The following is a 20215-nucleotide window of genomic DNA, read 5'->3' on the forward strand; positions in this document are numbered from 1 at the left end:
AGGGGCCATGAGCCAAGGAATGTAGGCAGGCTCTAGAAGCTGGAAAATGCAAGGAAATGGATGATCCACTAGAACTTCCAGAAGGAATGCAAATCTGTTGACCCATTGATTGTAGCCCAGTGAAACTGGCTTTGGATTTCTGAGCTCTAAAACTGTAAGACAATGAATTCATCCTTTTTTAAGCCACTAAATTTGCGGTAATTTGTTACAGTGGCAATAGGAAACTGATACACCAATAGACAGCCCTTTTATTTTGGAATTTTTCAATGCTCGAGCAGTATTGTCAACTTTCAAAGGTGCACTCACGAAAAAAAAGTTGGGGAGACAGAGATGTGGGATGGCAAAGTCTGCATAACCATTAGCATTTTATAGATAGGCGATTTCAAATGATTTGCTGCAAGTCACAGTGGATTAACAGGAAAAAACGTAACCCAGATGTCTGTATTACAATCCTAAACAAACAGTGAATGGGCCCAATAGTCAGTGTAGAAGTTTTGGATTCTCAGTTTTTAATCAAAAGGATTTTAAGTGAAACTAATTACTCTTTTCACTGCATTTTTATCAGCAAATGGAAAATGGTCAAACACAAAGTCAAGGTAATGTAGATTAGCAGTTGGAAATTTTAATGTAGCATTTATTGTGGGAATTTACCTGCCTCTCAAAAGCCTTATATTCTTAGTGAATGTAGCGAATGAATTATAACACAGTGATACCCACTTGAAATAAGACATTGGGGGAATACGAAAATAAAAACTGTTTCAACTACAATGTAACCATGTTATGTGGCCTTTATTATGCATATAGTAAAAATAGTGTTTTTTAAAAGGATTTTTAACCACTGATATGTCTAAATCTTTATAATGTATCTTATTATGAAATATTCTAATGTCCCTAAAAATAATCACCCTGATTCCATCTGAGGACCTGAGCCAGCAGCCTACCATCAACTCATTCATGGGAGAACTGGGCCACAGAGGCAACCAGAAGTTCTATGCCATACCTGGTGTTGGTGCCCCGCTTTGCACTGATTTTAAGAGGTTCACGATCTGTGGTTGAAGGTCTCCAATCTTGGGAATTGACTCCACGGTCAGAATAAAGGCAGGAGATGGCACTATCAGCTCTAACTCCGTGGGGTCTGCGTTCTTGGCCTGGAATATGAAAGGCACCACACCACTCTGTTTCAGGTTGAGCGCTGGACTGTCTACACGGTCAGACGACCTTCCCGCAACCAGCAGCACCAGGAACTGAAGCACTCCATCCTCGATCCGACTTCCAGCAGACTTCACAAAAATGTATCTCTGGGCATAGTCCAGGGCATAGCCCAGGTTGAGGGCTTTGCCTGTCTTGATCTTCATTCTCTTCACAAGATTCAGGATTTCAGGCTTATTCTGGTGCTCATCAAAGCGGGACTCCACCCTGACATCATCGCTGTACTGAGCCACTGCAATCCGGGTCCCATCGGGTTTCACATCTAGCTCATCGATAATCTTGTAGAGAAAGTCGCGCACAGCAGGGAACTGACCCACCAGGTTGGCTGAGCCGTCGAAGAGGAACAGAATGTCTCGCTTGCTCTCTACAACGAAAGTAGGTTAGGACACAATGAGGGACGAGAACATAAGCACCAAACTGACTTCAGCCCAGTACCACCAGCATTTAGTAACGGGAGTTCGTGAAATTCATCTGATGATCACTGTACCAGCAAGAGAAGAGAAAGCCCACACCAGCTGTCATTAAAATGTCCCATTTCAACACAGTGCATATTTGCAAAGGACTATAACAACTAGATTATTCTCTCCAATCTAGCATCATCATGCTTCTCCAACAAAGCGAGCCAACGAAAAGCCCCAGAGGGATCTGTTCCTGCATCAGGTGGCAATCACTCTAGGAGAACAGTGTTTCCAAATTGTTATGAATAAAACTATTGAAAATGTGGTCCTTATTGTCCTTTTGCTAAAAATTGACCTGTCTCTAGTGACAAAGGCTGATGTGGGCTAACCACTCAAGGATAACTGAGTTGACACACATCTGCTCTAATTGGATTATCTTTTCTTTAAATTTTAGATTATGGGTTAGGACCCAAAATAGTGCCCATCATCACTCTGTGGGTCAGGCTCTCCAACCTGCTGTGATTAGACAGCAAAAACACAGATGAGAGCCCATCGAGGGGTATGAGATATAACATGAACGTTACCTTCAGTTCAAACAGTTCTTAGAACTATTTTGATTAGGTTTCAATTGGCTTAGTCTTGCCACCCATCATGTGATGTCATCAAGCTGGTAGACCTAATACATTCATATCTCACTGCTATATAACATGCAATAATAATAATAATAATAATCCAGACATCCTTTCAAAACCATTTTACCATCACATAAAGATATAGCCTTTGTTGGGTTTATAATCAATAATTTTCTAGATATGACAGATTTTGAACATAAAAAAATCATATAAAAAGTAATTTCAAATTTTAAATGCTCCCAAAGCGTATTCATGTATGAAAGAGAATCAATCTCTCTCTATCTCTCTCTCTATTTCCATCTGGATTTGCACTCCAGAATCTTCACAGGTATTGGGGTAAATAAAAAAGTAAAGCTCCCAAATAAAGGGTAGGATAACATGGGCAGAACATCAGCTGGATTTTCTAGAGTTTCTCTCATTAATGAACACCCTTTAGACAGTGAATCTAAAGCTTGCTGGTACAGTGTCTCAAGCCCCCGTTCAAAACACTTCAACCAAAGTGAGCCAATCGTCTTTCTACAGCGCACCATGCTCTTGAGTTCAGATTGGGCCACCTGCCCGTAGAGAGGTGTCAGGGGGAGAGGGAGCCCCGCGCAGTCAGTCCGGGGAGCTTTACCTGGCTGGACGAGGGCAACTTCCTCCACACCTCCACTAACATATGTGGTTAGGGGCTGAATCAGCTGCTGAGGCAAAGCTGGCAGGGAGCTGAAATCATCCATGAGATACACCAGGCTGGGGTTAAAAGCAATCTGCTCCAGCTCTGCCTTATTCGCCTGGCTAGCTCCCACACAAAAGGTCAGGACGCCCGCACGTGCGAGGGCACTGGCAGCTTGCAAATAGGAGTCCTCAGACTGCCCGGCTGTGAGCAGGAGCAGGAGCTGTGGAACACGTTCACGGATTCTGCTGCCTCCAGCTTCGGTGAAGTGGTTGGCATGGACATAGCTTAGGGCTGAGCCCGTGTTCAGGCCCGACCCCCCCTTGAGCTGCAGCTGCCTCAGGTGAGCAAGCAATTCTGACTTTGTCTGGTATGTGTTTAGGGAGAACTCTGTGACCGGAGTGTCACTAAATTGTACTAAACCGACATGAAAATTGTCGCTTCCAATATCAAGGCTGTTAACTAGGTTCATTACAAAGTCCCGCACATAAGGGAAATTGGTCTTTCCAACGTTGGACGATCCATCCAAAAGAAAGATGATATCCCTTTTGTTTACGCGAACTGCAGTGGAGCACAGAAAACAAAGTGAGACATACACAACCCCAAAGGGTATATCATGTGTGCCTGCAACCTGTGCACACATGCCAACATTCAGAACACAGAGAAAATCAGTGAGGCAAAGCACGACCATCTCATAAAATATGGCAGAAGGCTGCATATTTTCCTCTAGTGGCAGCTGGTGTTGGTGAGGCATATTCATAGCCAAGTTTACAAAACCAAGTTGGCTCAAACGGACACACAGTGAAAAGCTAGAACGTTTACAACCAACAAAAACGATGGGAATCCTTGAAATGAATATTTCTTCCCTGGAAATGAATTCTACAAGGGTGCTGTGCCTTTCTGCATTACTCGTGTTTATGACCACAGTCACAGCCAGGTTTACATGTGCGAGACTGGGTCCTCTGGGGTTCACTTCTAGACATTTACAGAGAGATTTCCACTTGGAGATAGATTAGAAGTGTTAGCCCAAGCTAACATGAGAACATGAGTTCCGTAAGGCTAAAAAAAATTTAATAAAATTAGGCTGTTCTCATCCCAAAATAGTCCTAGGATCACCCATTTGTCACTCTCTATTGGTCTTCTCTTCTCAGGAGTCACAGTATTGCCTGGAAAGAATCCAACCCATGGGAGTCCCTCCAGAGTGAGATTAGAGGTTCAGAGAAACACGTTAAAACACAAAGATACTATTTGCTATTCTTGCCTGAGGTCATACATAAGAAGAATCAAAAGTATAATTCTCAAATTAGAGTTTTTCCCAACATATTTATTATATGCCCTTGAAAAAAAATTATTTCCCGTTTCTTCCCTGGTGTCTCACCAAAATTTAAACCTAACAACTAATTTTATCCTATGTTCTATAAAAGGGGACTTTGGCTATGAAAGTGTAGATTAGAAGTTTTAAGGAAATAAAAGGAAAAGAGAGAAAGTGGGCTTTTTAGAAGACCAGAGAGCCTGAGACAGCATGCATCCGTGCAACATGGGTCATGCATTGAACAATCTCCCAGTGGTAAAGTGTGTGAGGCAGAAAAGCGTGTTTCCGTGATATTCATCTTCATAAGGACAGTGAATTGTACCTATTCAATTCATAAGCTCACAGACCATTATAATGTCTTTAAAAATAACTTTTCACTGATAATCATATTAAATGAGGGATTTGAAGAACCACTGGGTTTCTATCTTCATACCCATTCACCCACTATGCTATCCCGTTGAAGGAAGTCACTTAAAGAGAGAGGATAGAGGGTTAATGTTCTATGCTGGCCAGGTTTGGGCCATTTAGAAGTGGACTCAGGAAAGAAAGAACCTGGCCACATCTTGGTGGTGGGAGGATGCTGGGCAGGAGTCACAAGAGGCAACAGAACTCTGGGACCTGACGAGGGATAAGAACTGAGAAGTGACCTCCACGGCCAGAAGCTTGGTGGCCCCTGGGCCTATGGTTTAAGTCAGACATTTCTTGTTTTATGACATTTGAAGTCTCACAATTCTTATCGTCTGACATTTTAAGACACACAATTATATCCTATGGCATTTTAAGTCACCCCATTCCCAACTCAGGGGAAAAGAAAACCTGAGATAAATCTTGTTTGTTGCTGTTGTTTCCATCATTTAAGAGTTGTTGTCTTAGCTAAACACAAATAAAACTTTGTGGTTTTGCTCCTCAAAGGCTGTACCTGGACACCACCCTGCTCTGTGTCTGACGCCCTCCCCATCATACCTTCAGTGGTTCCAGAGAGGGTTCTGAGAGGCGCCAGGAAGCTGGGCAGAATACTTTGCAAAGGGGCGATTCGGAACTCGGCAGGGATGAACACCAGGGACGGATCGAAAGCAATCTCTTCCAGCTCAGCCTGGTCGGCAACCTTGTTCCCAATGGCAAAGGCCATGATGCCATTTCTTTTCAGCTCCTGGGCAGGCTGGCTGATTTCATCTAGGGACTTACCACCTGTGATCAGCACCAAAATCTTAGGGACCCCCTCGGCGGCCCGGTAGCCGGCCGCACTAGTGAACAGACTGTCCCGAACAAAGTTCAGAGCAGAGCCCGTGTAGAGGGCCGGGCCTTCCAGGAACTTCATTTTCCGCACGGCATTTGCGGCTTCCTTTTTGTTGGGGTGGCTATTGAAATAAAACTCTGGCCTCACGGTGTCTGCATACTGAGCCACTGCCACTTGGATAAGGTCCTGTCCGATTTCCAGCCTCTGGATGACTCTGGCAATGAAGTCACGGATTGCATTGAAGTTGTTCTGTCCCAGTGCAGATGAGCCATCCACGAGGAAAACTATGTCCCTCTTGTTGACTTCAACGACTGTAGGTACAACGTTATAAGGTGAGTAGCAAGGCCTTACCAATCACATTCAACTAGGACTCTCTACACAGCTAACTCCGGTCAAGGGGCACACCCATTTGCTCTGGCCAATGTGATGTCAGTGGGAGCCCCTGAGGACTTTGTCACAACATACACATTAGTGACAGCTGCACCCCTCTCTATAGGATGGCAGGTGGGCCTCCTCCCACCACGCATTCTTAGTACTTTTTACAAAATATTTGCACAAAAACAAATTTAGTTTTAGTAGCCACCTGTTTAACATGTTGTCACTATAAAAGTCAGGAAGTTCTCTTCCACCATAAATCTACAGCTTGGATTTTAGAGGCCAGAATGAAGCCATAACTCAAATAATTAAAGATCAGTGTCTGCTCAGAAGGTCCTCTGTTGCACGATCTTGATTTTACAAACACCTATCGCCAAGCGCAAAAGCTAAAAGAGCATACACGTCCCCGTTCCCTTCAGTTCTGTTTCCACGACTTGATTTTTCAGGCAAAGAAGGATAAAACACCAATTACTTGGCTTCATAAAACTTATAAAAAGGAGATTGATGTCAAAACCGGCAGGTGGCACAGGAGTATTTTAGTTTAAGAGACTTGTGTGGTGAGGGTCCTAAGTTAAATGTTAAGACTGTGATAACTTAAAGACAAACCACAAAGCAAAAATGACTCGACAAGATCGCTGCCTCAAAGTGATTATGAATTTCTGTCCACCTGCTGTGTCGACGTGTAGGTAGCCTACCTGGGTCTCCAGAACAAAGAGCTGTATCAGACCACAATACCCAGTCCAGAAACCCGATATGGCTTCCAAGACTTATGAGAACATAAATAAAGCTGAGGCAGGAGTGTTTGCAATCTATTAAATAATTATCTGGATGCGAAGAGACCTCCATTGCTCTATACAGTCAGATAGATTGTACATAACACTTAAATTCATTGGACCTTTGACTCTACTGACATCATCTCTTCCCCTTTAAGTGAACACTTGTAAATGAGCACATAGACTCAAAGCATCCAGGGACAGGCACTTGGGGACACTGCTTTGGCATCAAGTTGTGCTGTAAACAATGAATTCCAAGCCCTCAAACTCTCTGTAGAGACCTGCAGTGGAATTCTCACTACACATGCGTGCTGAAAGACGATGAGTACCACACACCCTGCCTTCTTCTTCTCCCTCTCCTTCTCTCCCTAGGTACAGAAAAGACATCTGTATTGCTATACAGTCAACTACATGTGTGCTTTTTATGCATGTACAAGGACAGTAAGCACGCCTGGATACATGCACTCACACACACATCCCTTCTATACCATAGAGGTAGAAGTTGATGTTAATACCATAAATGCAGAGATTCCTATATTTAACAAGATGTACATAACATATATGATAGAAGAATAGAAACACAGATCACCTTTCTCCCCGTGACCCCCAGGCTGACTCACCTCATCTGGTTGAGTGGCACCCCCCGTTCCCCTCCAGCAGGAGACTTCCTTCTTCCTGACATGAAATACCAACCCAAACAGAGCTGTCTTCTCTCCTTCACACGGTTCTGCTCTGACTGGGTTTGAAATACCCTTGTTGGGAGGTGAGCCTGAAGGTCCTGCTAATCAGTGGGCTTCAGCCCTCACCTCCCTGTTGACCAACGCTAGTATATCCCCCATGACACCACTTCCCCTGCAGCCCTTGCAAGCCCAGGACTGGAGTGACTGTCCTCGCTCTCTCACACTACTCTTTCCAAGCAAACTCTCCTCAAACCCCCAGACCCCTGTCACCCGTCCTTGGTGTTGCCTTCCTCTCCATTCTGCTCTTAGGGTGACTGGAGGCTACTTTTAGGCTGCTCTTCTCAGTGACTTGGGGACCATGATCTCCAATAAGGCATGTACCCCTGCCCCCCCAGCACCTCCTTCTAGGGCCACACCGGGCTTTATTGTCTCCAGAAATGGCCCCACCTCTGAAATCTCACTTACCTCCCCCTCTGCCTGGCCTCTTCCTTCCAGCTCACTCATGCTCCACCCTTTCTTCAGCCACACCGAGGCCCCAAATCTCCTCCCCCTCACTCTCAATTGCCCCTTTCCAGCTTCAGGTCCCTCACTACGGGGTCCATCTCCATGGCTTTGCCCTCAGTTCCCTTGTCTGTTCCCTCCATCAGACGCTCCTGACAAAGCCTCCACCCTGCTCCTCTCTCCTCCCCCTGTGTCACGCAGGCAGCTGGAGATTCCTGAGAAAATCACAGAACCAGGTGTGTGGAACCCCCAGACTGCACAGGGGTGACCAACACCAGCCTGCGGTCAGGCAGGGCTTCCCCGGCAAGCTTGCCTTTCCCACCCTCCAGAAGGACTATTTCATACTCTGCTCTCTGCTCAAACCTCTCCCACTCCCCCTCCCACACAACCACCTCACCTCAGGTCACCGACAAAATAGAAACCACTAGAGGTGAATACCCACCACGTACACCACAACCTCCAGTGTCAGACTTGTCTTCCCTGGCCATGCTTCTCCCATCCCTTTTCCCCACACCACCACCATCACTCCAGTGAGACTATCTGCCAGGGCCACCAGTGACCTCCACATGGACACATGCAGTGGGTGCTCCTGGGCTGCATCCTACTCAGCTTCTCAGCAGTTCAGGGCCCAAGCACCCTTGAGACATGTTGTCCTCACCTGGCTTCTGACACTCCACCCACTCCTGTCTCCCCAGATCCCTGACTGCTCCTCCCCAAGTTCCTTTCCAGGACATTCCTTTCCTTACCCAGCTGTACCAGTACAGTTCCTGCAGCCTGGTCCCCGAGGCCTCGTTCTTCCCCATCCACACTCCCAGACCACCCCTCTCAACCCACATGCGAATGTCAGTACCCAACACTCGGGCTCACCTCAGACTTGACGTACCCACGATAAAGATGTTGATGCGCGCCCCCTAAACTAGTTGCTTCTGCAGCTTCCGCATATCAAGTGAGCTCCAGCCCTGCTGCCTTCCGGCAGCTCTGAGAGGGGGCCAGGGTCCTCGTGTTACAGGGCCACCACACCTGGAATATTTCTCGCTCTGCTCTTCATCTACTTGTCTCCTTCCTATCCTGCAGCTTTTCAGCCTGGCCTTCCATGGTCACCGTCTCCAAAGCTCTCCTCCCCCATTCTTCCCACGACAGTCCCTTCAGAGTCCTCATCTAACTTATCACACTCGGGGAGCATTTTGTCGGGTCGTTGGTTTATATTTTTATTATCTATCTCCGCGTTATACTGTAACAGGCTAGCAGCCCGCTGGTCTCATCCACCAGCACTGTGCTTGGCTTAGTGTCTGGCACATACCAGATAGCCAAGAATATTTGTTGAATATTTACAAATTAATCACAAAGATTAAAGATGATGTTTGTAAATGAGGAGTGAACACTCCAGTTATCTGGGGAAAACTGAAATGAGGGCAATGTGCTGCCCGTAAATAAAAAAGAATTTGAGACTTCTCCTGGAAGAGAAATATCTTCATCTAGTGTAACTCCATTGTCATAAATGCAAGAAACTGGAGCCCAGAGAGGTTGTGTGACCTGCCGGGGATCACACAGGTGGTTAACATAAGACCCAGGACCAAAGGCCAGCTCTTCCCACCACAGCCTTGGCGCTTCCTCAACCTTTACAAAACCTATGGAAATTGTTTGCTTGTTTCCAGAAATATGCAATCCCGGAGAAATCTTAGCAGTTTGTATTCCAATCAGAGGGATGTCTAGAAATATCGAGAGAACTTTCAGGATGTAATTTCACATCAATCCTAATTTACCTCACCCAACTAAAGGCCTAATACCATTGGTAATAAAATCTCTGATGGACTGACGAGATCACCAGTTAACATAACTTGGTACAACTGGATCTGACTGATTTTTAGCTGCCACAGCATCAAGCACACTGTAGTCTTATTTAAATTTTGAAATTCACATCCTACCTCCCACATTTGTTAAAAGTATATTTGTTACATGACTCGGTTAGTTTTATGTTTTTTAAATGACTCCAATTGGGATCTCCCTTTGAGTATATGTCTCAGAAGAACTACTCCTAAATTTGATAAACACAGGAAAAGAGTTTTTTGTAAATATTCCACCAAGTGGGTGCTTTGCTATTTCTTACCTTCAGAAGTGCAACTCTCAATGCTCAGCACAAAAGCGACTCTGGGGGGGCAGCCCTCATGTATCTATGAGCACACTCCTAACATTCTGACTTTTAGAAGCCAATGCCATTATTCTGGAGTAATTTTCTCAGAACTATAGTGAGCCCTGAGATCCATTTTTAGGATGACTGCATTATAAGTATATAATACAGTGGTATTCAATAATCTCAAAGTAACAGGTTTGTTGAATTAACCTTAAAAGTATGCTTTCTTGACTCATGCTCTCACACGAGCTTTCCACTAACTCGTAGATCTTTAGTTTTTTCGAACACTGCAACAATCACAATCATTGCATCCAAGAGCTAGCTCATCTCAGAAGAGCTCGACTGTGGGTACTTACAGGTTCTCCTGAGGCGAATCATTCTGTAAGGTGCCCGCCTTACTTTTAAAAAACCAACACACAAAACACCCCACTCCCACACAGATGGCAAGAAGAGCATACGTACCTTGTGTGACAATGGTTGGGGGTTGCAAGACAATGTGCCTTTGGGCCACGCCAACAATGTACGGCAGTAATTGTTCCTGGAGGTCCCCAAAGCTACGGAATTCCGGGACAGTAAACACCAAGTTGTCATTGGTAGCTATGTGCTGAAGCTCTGCCTTGGAGGCGGCCTGGGCTCCGAGGCCAAAGGAGAACACGCTAGCCTGCTTCAGTGCTACCACCCCGTCGCGGATCTCGTCACTAGAAGGCCCGGCACTTATGAGGACCAGCACCTGGGGAACCCCTTCCTCCACTCGGCTGCCCCCTGCCCGGGTGAAGTGATTCTCCACCACAAAATCAAGGGCAAGGCCGACATTGGCCAACTCCCCACCAGTGAACCCAATGGCTTTCACTGCATCCAGAACCTGAGCCTTGGTGGAGTAGGTGTCCAAGGAGAACATGGTTCTGGGCTCATCACTATACTGGACCACCCCCACTCGGATCTGCTGAGTTCCAATTGAGAGTCTCTCAATGAGATTTACAAGGAAGTCGCGAATGACTGCGAAATTGACACTTCCGGTGTTGTCTGATCCATCAATAAGGAAAATAATGTCAGCAGAGTCTTGTGCTTTAAAAGAAAGAAATGCAAAAAATGTGAAAGCATTAGAACAAGTAACCACATGCATCGTTCAGTGTTCTGACATGTTTCTTTGGAAACCAATAAGAAACACGAAAAATGGACAAACAAAACACATGTTGATTAAGGAACGTGAAATTCTCTTTTAGTTCTGCATTCTGAATGGATAAGAGGCAACTTCTTAGAAATTATGGTGTAAAACAGGAATGTGTTCATCAAATTTTCATTTGTGCCATCTTAGTAGTTAAATTTCCAAACACTTCCAAGGGAGAAATCATGGGTACATACTCTAGAAATTTCTACTAAATTTGGAAAGAAATATAGTTGCATTACCATAACTTCAGAAGAAAATAAAGGAGTACATTAACAAAGGTCCAAAGATGACTTCTAATTTTTGGACATTTCCTTTACAATCCTCAAGTGATTATAAGAATTTTTTTTGTCCAAATCCACTGCTACAAAACAGAATCTCAGATTCAGGGTTTGGTGACTCATCATCCCAGGATGTTAATCACTCAATTCCTTGAGCAACTGTTGTTTCTTCTTTTTTTTTTTTTTGTGAGGAAGATCAGCCCTGAGCTAACATCTGATGCCAATCCTCCTCTTTTTTCTGAGGAAAACTGGCCCTGGGCTAACATCCGTGCCCATCTTCCTCTACTTTATATGGCACGCCGCCACAGCATGGCTCCACAAGCGGTGCATCGGTGCGTGCCCGGGATCCGAACCGGCGAACCTCAGGCCACTACAGCAGAGTATGCACACTTAACTGCTTGCGCCACCAGGCCAGTCCCTCTTCTTTTTTTCTTTAAAAACCAAAATGGCGACATACACACAACTTTTTGAATTTGAAAGGAAGAATTCAAACTACACTTAAAGTAATTAATTAATTAATTGAATTAATAGTAAATTAGTTAATTTAAAAAACACCCTGATAAATTTTTGGTTTGATTTTCTTTTCACATATGACGTTTAGTTGCATGAAACTCAATTGCAGGTCTGGGACTGGGCTAGATGTTTTGTTCATTTATTTTTGCCTCTATATTCAATCACATAATGCAGAACGATGTTAAGCAGGATGATATGAAACCAGTCATGACATAATTATCCAACCTTATTTTTATGACATCCTAAACTGATTGCCTAGGGAGACCAGGAGCATCTAATAAACCCTTAATCAGAATTAGCTCTGGGGTTATACAAATGGACATAAAAACAGATGACCAAGATCTCTTTTCTCCCCACAAAGGCAAACATGAAATTTCCATTCCATTACTGAGAATAGGGTTTTCATAGAAGCACTGAGTGAGGAACAGCCATCAATAAATCTACAAACTTGAGTAGAATATCTCACAGGCTCAGCTAGAATGTTTAAATTAGACTGATTTAAACTACAGGAACAGCAAAATTATTCTAGTAAACGTTTTTTAATAGCTTAAGTGTGTGTTAGGAACAGATTTTATGTGAGCACATACAATATTTATATTTTGGGATTTTAGGAAGCTATATTTGAGGTATCTTTGTAACACTACATGTGAGAGCATTCATTCTGGTCTTTTTAATGACACTGAACATTTTATATTTAAAATTAATTTTTCCTTGTACCAACAAAATTGCTTTTATTTTTACTATGAAAACAGAATACAAAATTGAAGAATTTTGCTATGGTGAAATTACATTCTTAGCCAAGCTAGGCCAGGGATTGCTAGAATCAGAACTGCGATTTCCTCCCTTGCATACACAAAATCTCTGACAACACCTTTGCAGATGAATTCCTTGCACAGGGAAAGATATTAACTTGAAAATATCTTGTAAGATCTTATAAGATACTAACTTGGAAATATCTTCTAAGGTCTTATGAGAAGGATAATTTTTGCTACAGTAATTAAGATCTTGTGTTTTTAATAACTGTCATGCAAAAGTAAGACTGGGCCTTTGCTAAGAATCCCAAAGCACTTGCCACTCTTTAGCTAAAACATAAGATTCCTGAAGAATCTTCGGGAGGGTGCAATACCAGCAGTGTCAATTACATAGTAGGCCATAGAAATGCTCACATCATCTCATGAACCAGAGGCTCTGCAGATCACACCACAAAGTTCCTCAACATTTCCCAGGCCTAAACCAATGACCCCAAGGGACAAATGAAGATTTGCCACTTAGCATACTGAGACATTTAAAAGAAGGATTAACAATTATCCTAGGGTCAATAATAGAAAAATGATACCTAAATCATAGGATGACACATTCCTTATTCATTTATTACTTACTTTCTGATTGTAATTTACAATAGTATAAATAAGATAAATGAACCCTGAGGGAAAAGCCTTGATTATTTCTCTTCTAAAAAGCTGAACAGTAGCAAGTCATAGAAAAATGTTGGATAATTTGTCATCACTGAAAAAACAACATTGTCCTCTTATGCACACAATGATGGGACACACAAGGGCATGCTGTGTTATCCAGGAGAGCTGAAGCCTCAAATAGACACAAGAGCCACGGGTTCTTGTATACAGCAAGGCATACCAATGATCAATATTAACTCTAAGAATAATCAGCTCTATCTAAAATTTAAAAATGTGAAGTTGTCTGGTTTTCTGCTTTTATGGCTCATGTATCACACCCTCTGTGGCATTTTCTATGGAACAGTTTCGGAGTGTCCGTGGAAAAATCATAAGCTCCCTCAACACCGTTGGAAACACTCTTCCTGAGCACATTAGTGTGGGCACAATGCCTTCCTTAGCTCATAGGATGCTTCCTTTTTTTAAGAAAAATCAAAAATATCACATCTGTATCTCCTATACAAACACAAAATTATGGATAGGTATTACAAGTTTATGAAATCTATATATTTTGCAAAGAAAAGAGAGCTCATACTGAAATCCTCACTGCGCATAGATCACCCTTGGCTGTCACTTCACTATAAAGTTTTCCTATCTTGTATCCATTTATAAAGGGGATTTTAAAAAACACAGCTTTTAGAGGTTGATTATTTGAGTAGAATTCATTCAGAACAGTGGCGATCATTAACATTTTATGTATATACAGTCATGAGTCGCTTAACGACGGGGATACATTCTGAGAAACTCATCATTAGGATATTTCATCATTGGGCGAACATCATAGAGTGTACTTACACAAACCTAGATGATATAGCCTACTACACACCTCAGCTATATGGTGCTAATCTTATGGAACCACTGTCATATATATGGTCCGTCATTGACCAAATTGTCATTATGCAGCATATAACTGTATATATTTATGGGGAAAAGCTACCTAGTGGACAGGTAATGGGAAGAAATGGCCCTGACTTATTAGCAATCTCTATAATGCTCTCCTAACTACCTTTCCCAAAGACTATAAGCAGAGAATTTTTTTTTCCTGTGAAACATGCAGTGGGACATGATACTAGAGGAATTGCAGAGTGAAGTTAATTAGAAAAGACAACATAAACAGATTAATATTCCACCCTGGTGCTGCTAGTGGCTTGGACACTAGAAGACAGAGATGCTTTCCTGGCATAAAAACAAAGGTTTTATCATCTGTATGGAAACACACTATGTTGATAGGCTCATTTAGCATTCATATGATAATCTGATTGTTTGTTTATTCATATAATGGTTAAACATAAAGGCCAACTATCCAGTCTTTTTCCTGAGTTGGCTGAAACATCAATAAAGAAAAGATGTCCCATTTCTCCACTGATCCCCCTTCACTGTTTTTGGCATGGGTTAGTTATTATCCCTATATTCAGAAATGTGGTGATCAGTGAATTATTGATACTAAAAATATTGTAGTGACTAGAGTAGGTCATTATAGATACGCTCTTGTCATTTGCTTGTAACCTGGAGTGTTTGGTTTGGGATGCTCTCAAGGGTCCCACCTCCTTTTCCTGTAATCTGGTAGAATTGACACATGTGTCGTAACACAGAGGTGAGGCATGTCATTTGAAGTAGGGAACATTTTCAGTGTTAAATATAAATAATCCAGACTGTCATTCACTCCTCTCTATTAGAAGTAGACCTACTGATAAGGGCATTAGCACTCCCACTCCTCTCAGAGCTGAAATCGTGAGCAACCATTGGGGAAACCATTTTACAAACAGTCTTCTGAAATATCTTGGGGTTGGTTAGTTCTGAAACCCTTCTCTTAACCAAGCTCTCCCTGCCTAAGACAGCTGGTTCCTTTCCCCTGACATCTAGTCATCTCACTCCCTGTCCTTGCTTTCTGAATCTCTGTTATGAAAAACTGATGTCTAGTACTATTTACCTAAAATTCCCCCGTTATTCTGATCACAATCTAGAAAGCTCTACCTTCTTCTAGACTCCTCCTGCCCCTTCTGTCCTTCTATAGGTCTCTCCCATGTGGTCCTTTAGATTGGTTGATTTATGCCTCAAAATCCCAACTCTTTCTTCTACCATCTTGAATTAACAAGAGACTGACTTTCCACCTGTCTCCTCACCTCCTGCCTCCTGTCTCTGAAATCCTCATGGTGGTAACCACTTTCAAAAGTTTTGGAGAAAAGTGGGCCATAAATCCTGCTCCCTATGATCACCTTGTGCCATGCATGCCTACTTAGCCTGCTTGTCCGTTCACTATTTTCATCAAATTATCCACTTCCTTGTTGTACACTGAAGGGATTCTCCAACCTTCCTAAATGATTTCAGTTATACCACGCTCAGCCTGCGTCCAACCACACACCCTGTGGTCATCTCCAGACTCGAACGTCTATACGGATAACCCTCCTGAGCACCAGCCTCTCAAGACTCCAACTTCCTCATCCCCAATGGTCCTCTGCCTGTTGCACCCTAAGCACATCAGGGCCACTCTGCAAGCATCAGTTGAAACTCCTCCACCCCCACCACCTGCCCTCCAAAGTCTCCCTCCATACACACGGCAGTGTCCCCCTGTTTACGCACTCAGCTGCCTCTAGGGCTCTTCCCCCTCATCCTGGCCTCTCATCCTCTGGCTCTTCAGAAGTCTCCCCACCCATTCCAGCTCTCGTCCACTTCCCTGCCCAGCCAGGGCGGGCTATTTCAGAAATTTACCATACTGGATTTCCTTCCCAAGAAGATCTTCTTGCCTCTCTATTATTCTCTCTTTGCAAGCTCCAAACCTGGTAACTCCTTTTATTCCAAGAGTGCCTGAGATATCTGCAGAAGGTCAGGTGCCACACTAATGGAGAAGACCACAGGCTCATAATCTCTGGCAACAACTGAATATCACTGCGAGTCAGCAGTTGCTTCCTGAACATTTTGTGATCCCTTCATCACAGCCCTGCAGCAGCTGTTCAAAAATAACTCCAATGTCTCCAAGGTCCCAAACACCACTGCCTCTCTTCCTCTGTCATCTCTTGTTGAGATGATTGATGCCAACTCAACCTGAACTCTCTCAACTTCCCTCCTATCCACCTCAAAATCTTAGAAACACAGCCCCTTTCTCTTCCCTTCTCTCCATCTCAGAGGACATGCGTCTCTCCTTCAGGAGTTCGTCTCTCCCCTGAGATCCTTGATTTTACCCTAACTCCCTGCCCATTCTCCTAGAATTCTCTGCTATCAACTGTCAAATGGCTGCTTGGACTCCTTTCCCGACAAAGGGAGGTCCTTCTGCCTTGCCCATCACTAATGAGTAAGCCTAGCCCTGGGCATTGGTCAAAATGCTGCGGTACAATACATTTGCTGTTTTATTTGTCAAATTTCTCCCCTCTCAGTCTTTTAGGCACTTAGCACTGGAAAGAGGGCTAATGGGTTTGACTGGTTGAATAACTTGCCAGCCAACTAGTTCTTCACATGTCACTGTGCAATGACACATCAATGTAATGTCCATGCGTTATCTATGCTTCCAGAGCGGCCCTGATGAGGGTCATTTGAATCAGAAGAGTCTCTATGGGCACAGCCATGGCCATGACATGGCGAATTAAGAAGACCAGACCCAGAGCAAAAACATAAGGGCCTCCAGCTCCGATTCTGTCACCTGCTGCGAGTCACTTACCCTCCATGCCTCAATTTCTTCAAAATAGACTTGAACTGGATCATAGCTAAGGTTTCTTACCATTCTAATTCCATCGATTCTCTGAAATAAATTCCATAGAGCAGAAGAGAGGAGCTCTGTATGTTATCCCATTGGACACAAAAGTGGACACACATTTTCCCCCTCAGCTCATGCTTTCCCAGACATGGAGCTTTCTGTAAAGGACTCGGGCCCTTTGTTCCAATAACAAATGGAGAGGTTTTTGTCAGATGCCTACCTAGCCACGCTGAGGCTTTCTTTTCAAGGAAGGTAGAAACAACTCTTGTGGGATCATAATATCAGAATGTGTTTTTTTAGAGTTAGAATACTAATTGCTTCAAAAACAAAGAACTCCTCTCAGCTGTAGGTGAATGCTCTATTTTAGAAGGAGACTACAGAGAATATCCAAACCTTTGTTTTTAAACCTGTGAATAGTCATCTCTTCCCTATCCACCCGCCATCTTTTAGCCATAATATAGCTTTAATGCTAGCAGTTGCCAAGCTTATCTCCAAAGAATAGCAAGGCAGGCAGCAGCTTGGCGAGGTCGCCATTACCTGTGATGTCTTTAAGGGTCCCTGTGTCTCCAGCCCTTTCTGGAGTCACGGATGAATGCACACAGGACACTAAGTTTCCTACTATGTCATGAAGTGAGGTAAAATTCTCTAGGTTGAAAACATGCATATTGAGCGGTTCACTTGCTATTTCTTTTAACGCTCCTTCATCTGCATCCTCAACTCCAATTGCAAACACGTTAACATCAGCAGACTTAAGTTCCGCTGTAGGCAGAGCAAGGCCGTTCTCCGAGTGTCCATCGGTTAACACTACGATAACCTGAGGGACTCCATCACTGGCCCGGCTTCCAGCAGCCTGAGTGAGGTGATTTTGCATTACGTATTCTAATCCTTTTCCAGTCTGATTGCTTCCCCCAATATAAGACATGTTGGAAATATGAGAGAGGACTTCTTGTTTAGTACGATACGTATTTAACAGGAACTCGGTATGTGGGTTGCCGTTGAACTGGACCAGAGCAAAATGGAAATCATTTTCTCCCACAGCTAAAGATTTTATAACATCATACAGAAACTCTCGAACAAGTTGGAAATGTTCCTTTCCAATGCTCCAAGAGGAATCCACTAGAAATATTATATCGGCAGCGGCACCACTTTTGACATCTTTAAAAAAAGACATTGGTTTAGATTTTTCTCCTGTTCAAGCAATTATTTCCTATCAGTGCAAAGCCTTCCTAAGCTAATTCAGTTTATACTATGCTGTTACTAAATAATGTGCACCTCACTAGCAATACAGGTAGGTAGGCTGACTTACCTGAGAAGCAGGGACCTGGACACATGGACTCAAGAGCTGCTGGTGCCCAGTCATTGACCCAAGTTCCATATGCAATGACCACCATACATGAACCAGTAGAAGCCCCAGATGGGAAAAAAACATCCCCTGGGGTGTCCTTTAACTCAAGCTTGATTCTTTTTGGCAGTTTGAGCCCCAAGACCCACCTGATCAGACTGGAAGGATATCCTATCACAGATAACCAACTATCATTTTATGAAATCATTCTTCAGTTTTAGGTCTGAAACTGGGCCTTGACAGGAAGGAATAGTGAAAACTACTACTGTTTTACATGAACTAACATCCCATGCTTTGTGTAATTTACAAGGAAAAAATAAATGTAATAAATATGTCTTCTTTAAGTGAAGAAAACTTGTATAAATGTAAAGAAGGACAAAGTCTCATTTTTTTCAGACTTTTTAGCATGAAGAAAGATACCCTAACTAGTTACTGCATATTTTTCAGAGCCAGGAAAGCCTTCATAGATGTGGAACATTATTTATCTCTTTCAAAGATGAATCCAGTTCTCCCTCAAAAGTAAAAGCAGGAGGCTCAGAGCACCAGGCTGTCAGTGGCTGGGAAATGTCCTTCTGCAGCTGTGGGCCAGGCTAGCTGTACACAGCAGTCTCCTGGGCTCTGCTTACCTCGGGCTGCCCAAACGCCCCAACCAGTGCTCTCCTTCCATTGAGATGGCGTTCAGCTCCCCACCTTCTAAGAACTACGGGTCTGGCGGGAGAATATGTCAGAGGCCCAGCTCCCCAGGGGAGGAAAGGGACCCAAGTCAACCCTTCTGAGCTCATAATGCATGAAGCATTTATCACTTTTCGAAAACTCTGCAAGCAAATTCTTGATAGGGTTAATCAGGATCGATTTTTTAAACAGTTTTGGGAAACTGATGTTTTGATGATTCTAGATGAAAAATGTCTTTCTGTGTCCAGAGTTAGAGAGAGAGAGGGTGATCTTTGTTTGTTTTCAGAGAAAATAAATTTTCCTCTCAATAGTTACCTTCTCCTGATTGTATGTGCTCAGAGACCAACCAATGCCAGAAATGTGGAAGAGCTCTTCAGATGGGAAAATATTTGTGATACAAACATTCTGTTCACACCCAATGTAAAAACAAACCACATGCAAACCAAGTCCAAGATATCAAACCTGAGTTTTAGAAAAAAATAAGCCATCTCTCACTGGATAAAAAGAATCTGAAAAGATCTATAAACTGCATGAACATCCTGTAATAAATGGCTCAGCTATCTCTTAAAAGCATATCTAAGTCCATATCAAGCTCATGACGTCTAAGGTCTAAAATCAGAGAACTCTGTTCCTTTTAACGACATTAAGAGACGTTTCTGGATCTTACCTGCTTGTTGTTGGGCGCGAGTGAAGGGAAAGCCTGAGAGAAAGAGGCAAAAGATGGCCACTAAGGGCAAATGTCGATGTTTCCTCATTTTGAATTTGTCTAAGCACCAAGTGCAAACCTGCAAGAGAGAACAGGGCAAAGGAGGATGATCGATTTTTGACTCTCAGATCACTAATTAATGAATCAAGAATTTATCTCTCCTATGAAACATCGTTTTGACTAAACGAGAATCTTTGAACCTAGTGTTTGTACTACTTTGACCCTTGCTAAAAACTGTGCAACTGAACCTTTTTCCTCTCAAATCGAGGTGGGCAACAATAGGGTGTCACTAAACCAATGGCAGAACGGGAAGGGGTCGGGAGTAAGCGGCTCATAGGCATGAAAGCTGCAGGTTTGCCAGGCCCAGCTCAACTTCGTGAATCACAATTGGAGGAATCCCACAGGACAGCTTCAGCTTCAGGGAGCAAGGAGGCTTTGCCCAAAGCACAGCGTGTGCAAACACAACCACAGCAGCTGGGACCATTTTGCATCTC

At 43.4% G+C, this 20215-nt stretch overlaps 1 protein-coding gene across 1 annotated transcript in view; it reads right to left on the reverse strand.

Moving 5' to 3' along the window:
- The window catches only part of COL6A3 (collagen type VI alpha 3 chain), a 67462-nt gene extending 47676 nt beyond the window's left edge, over positions 1-19786 (reverse strand). Inside the window, exons 1-6 of the mRNA XM_058533281.1 lie at positions 19683-19786; positions 17539-18156; positions 10366-10968; positions 5170-5754; positions 2856-3455; positions 1001-1573 (exon numbers count right to left, since the gene is read on the reverse strand). Of these exons, the coding sequence (XP_058389264.1) occupies positions 1001-1573; positions 2856-3455; positions 5170-5754; positions 10366-10968; positions 17539-18156; positions 19683-19770 (3067 nt within the window). The 5' untranslated portion in view covers positions 19771-19786. The remainder of the gene's footprint in view (positions 1-1000; positions 1574-2855; positions 3456-5169; positions 5755-10365; positions 10969-17538; positions 18157-19682) is intronic.
- Between the last annotated feature and the right edge of the window lie 429 nt (positions 19787-20215).

Source organism: Diceros bicornis, chromosome 37 (genome assembly GCF_020826845.1).
Source record: "Diceros bicornis minor isolate mBicDic1 chromosome 37, mDicBic1.mat.cur, whole genome shotgun sequence".
NCBI classification, from domain to species: domain Eukaryota; kingdom Metazoa; phylum Chordata; class Mammalia; order Perissodactyla; family Rhinocerotidae; genus Diceros; species Diceros bicornis.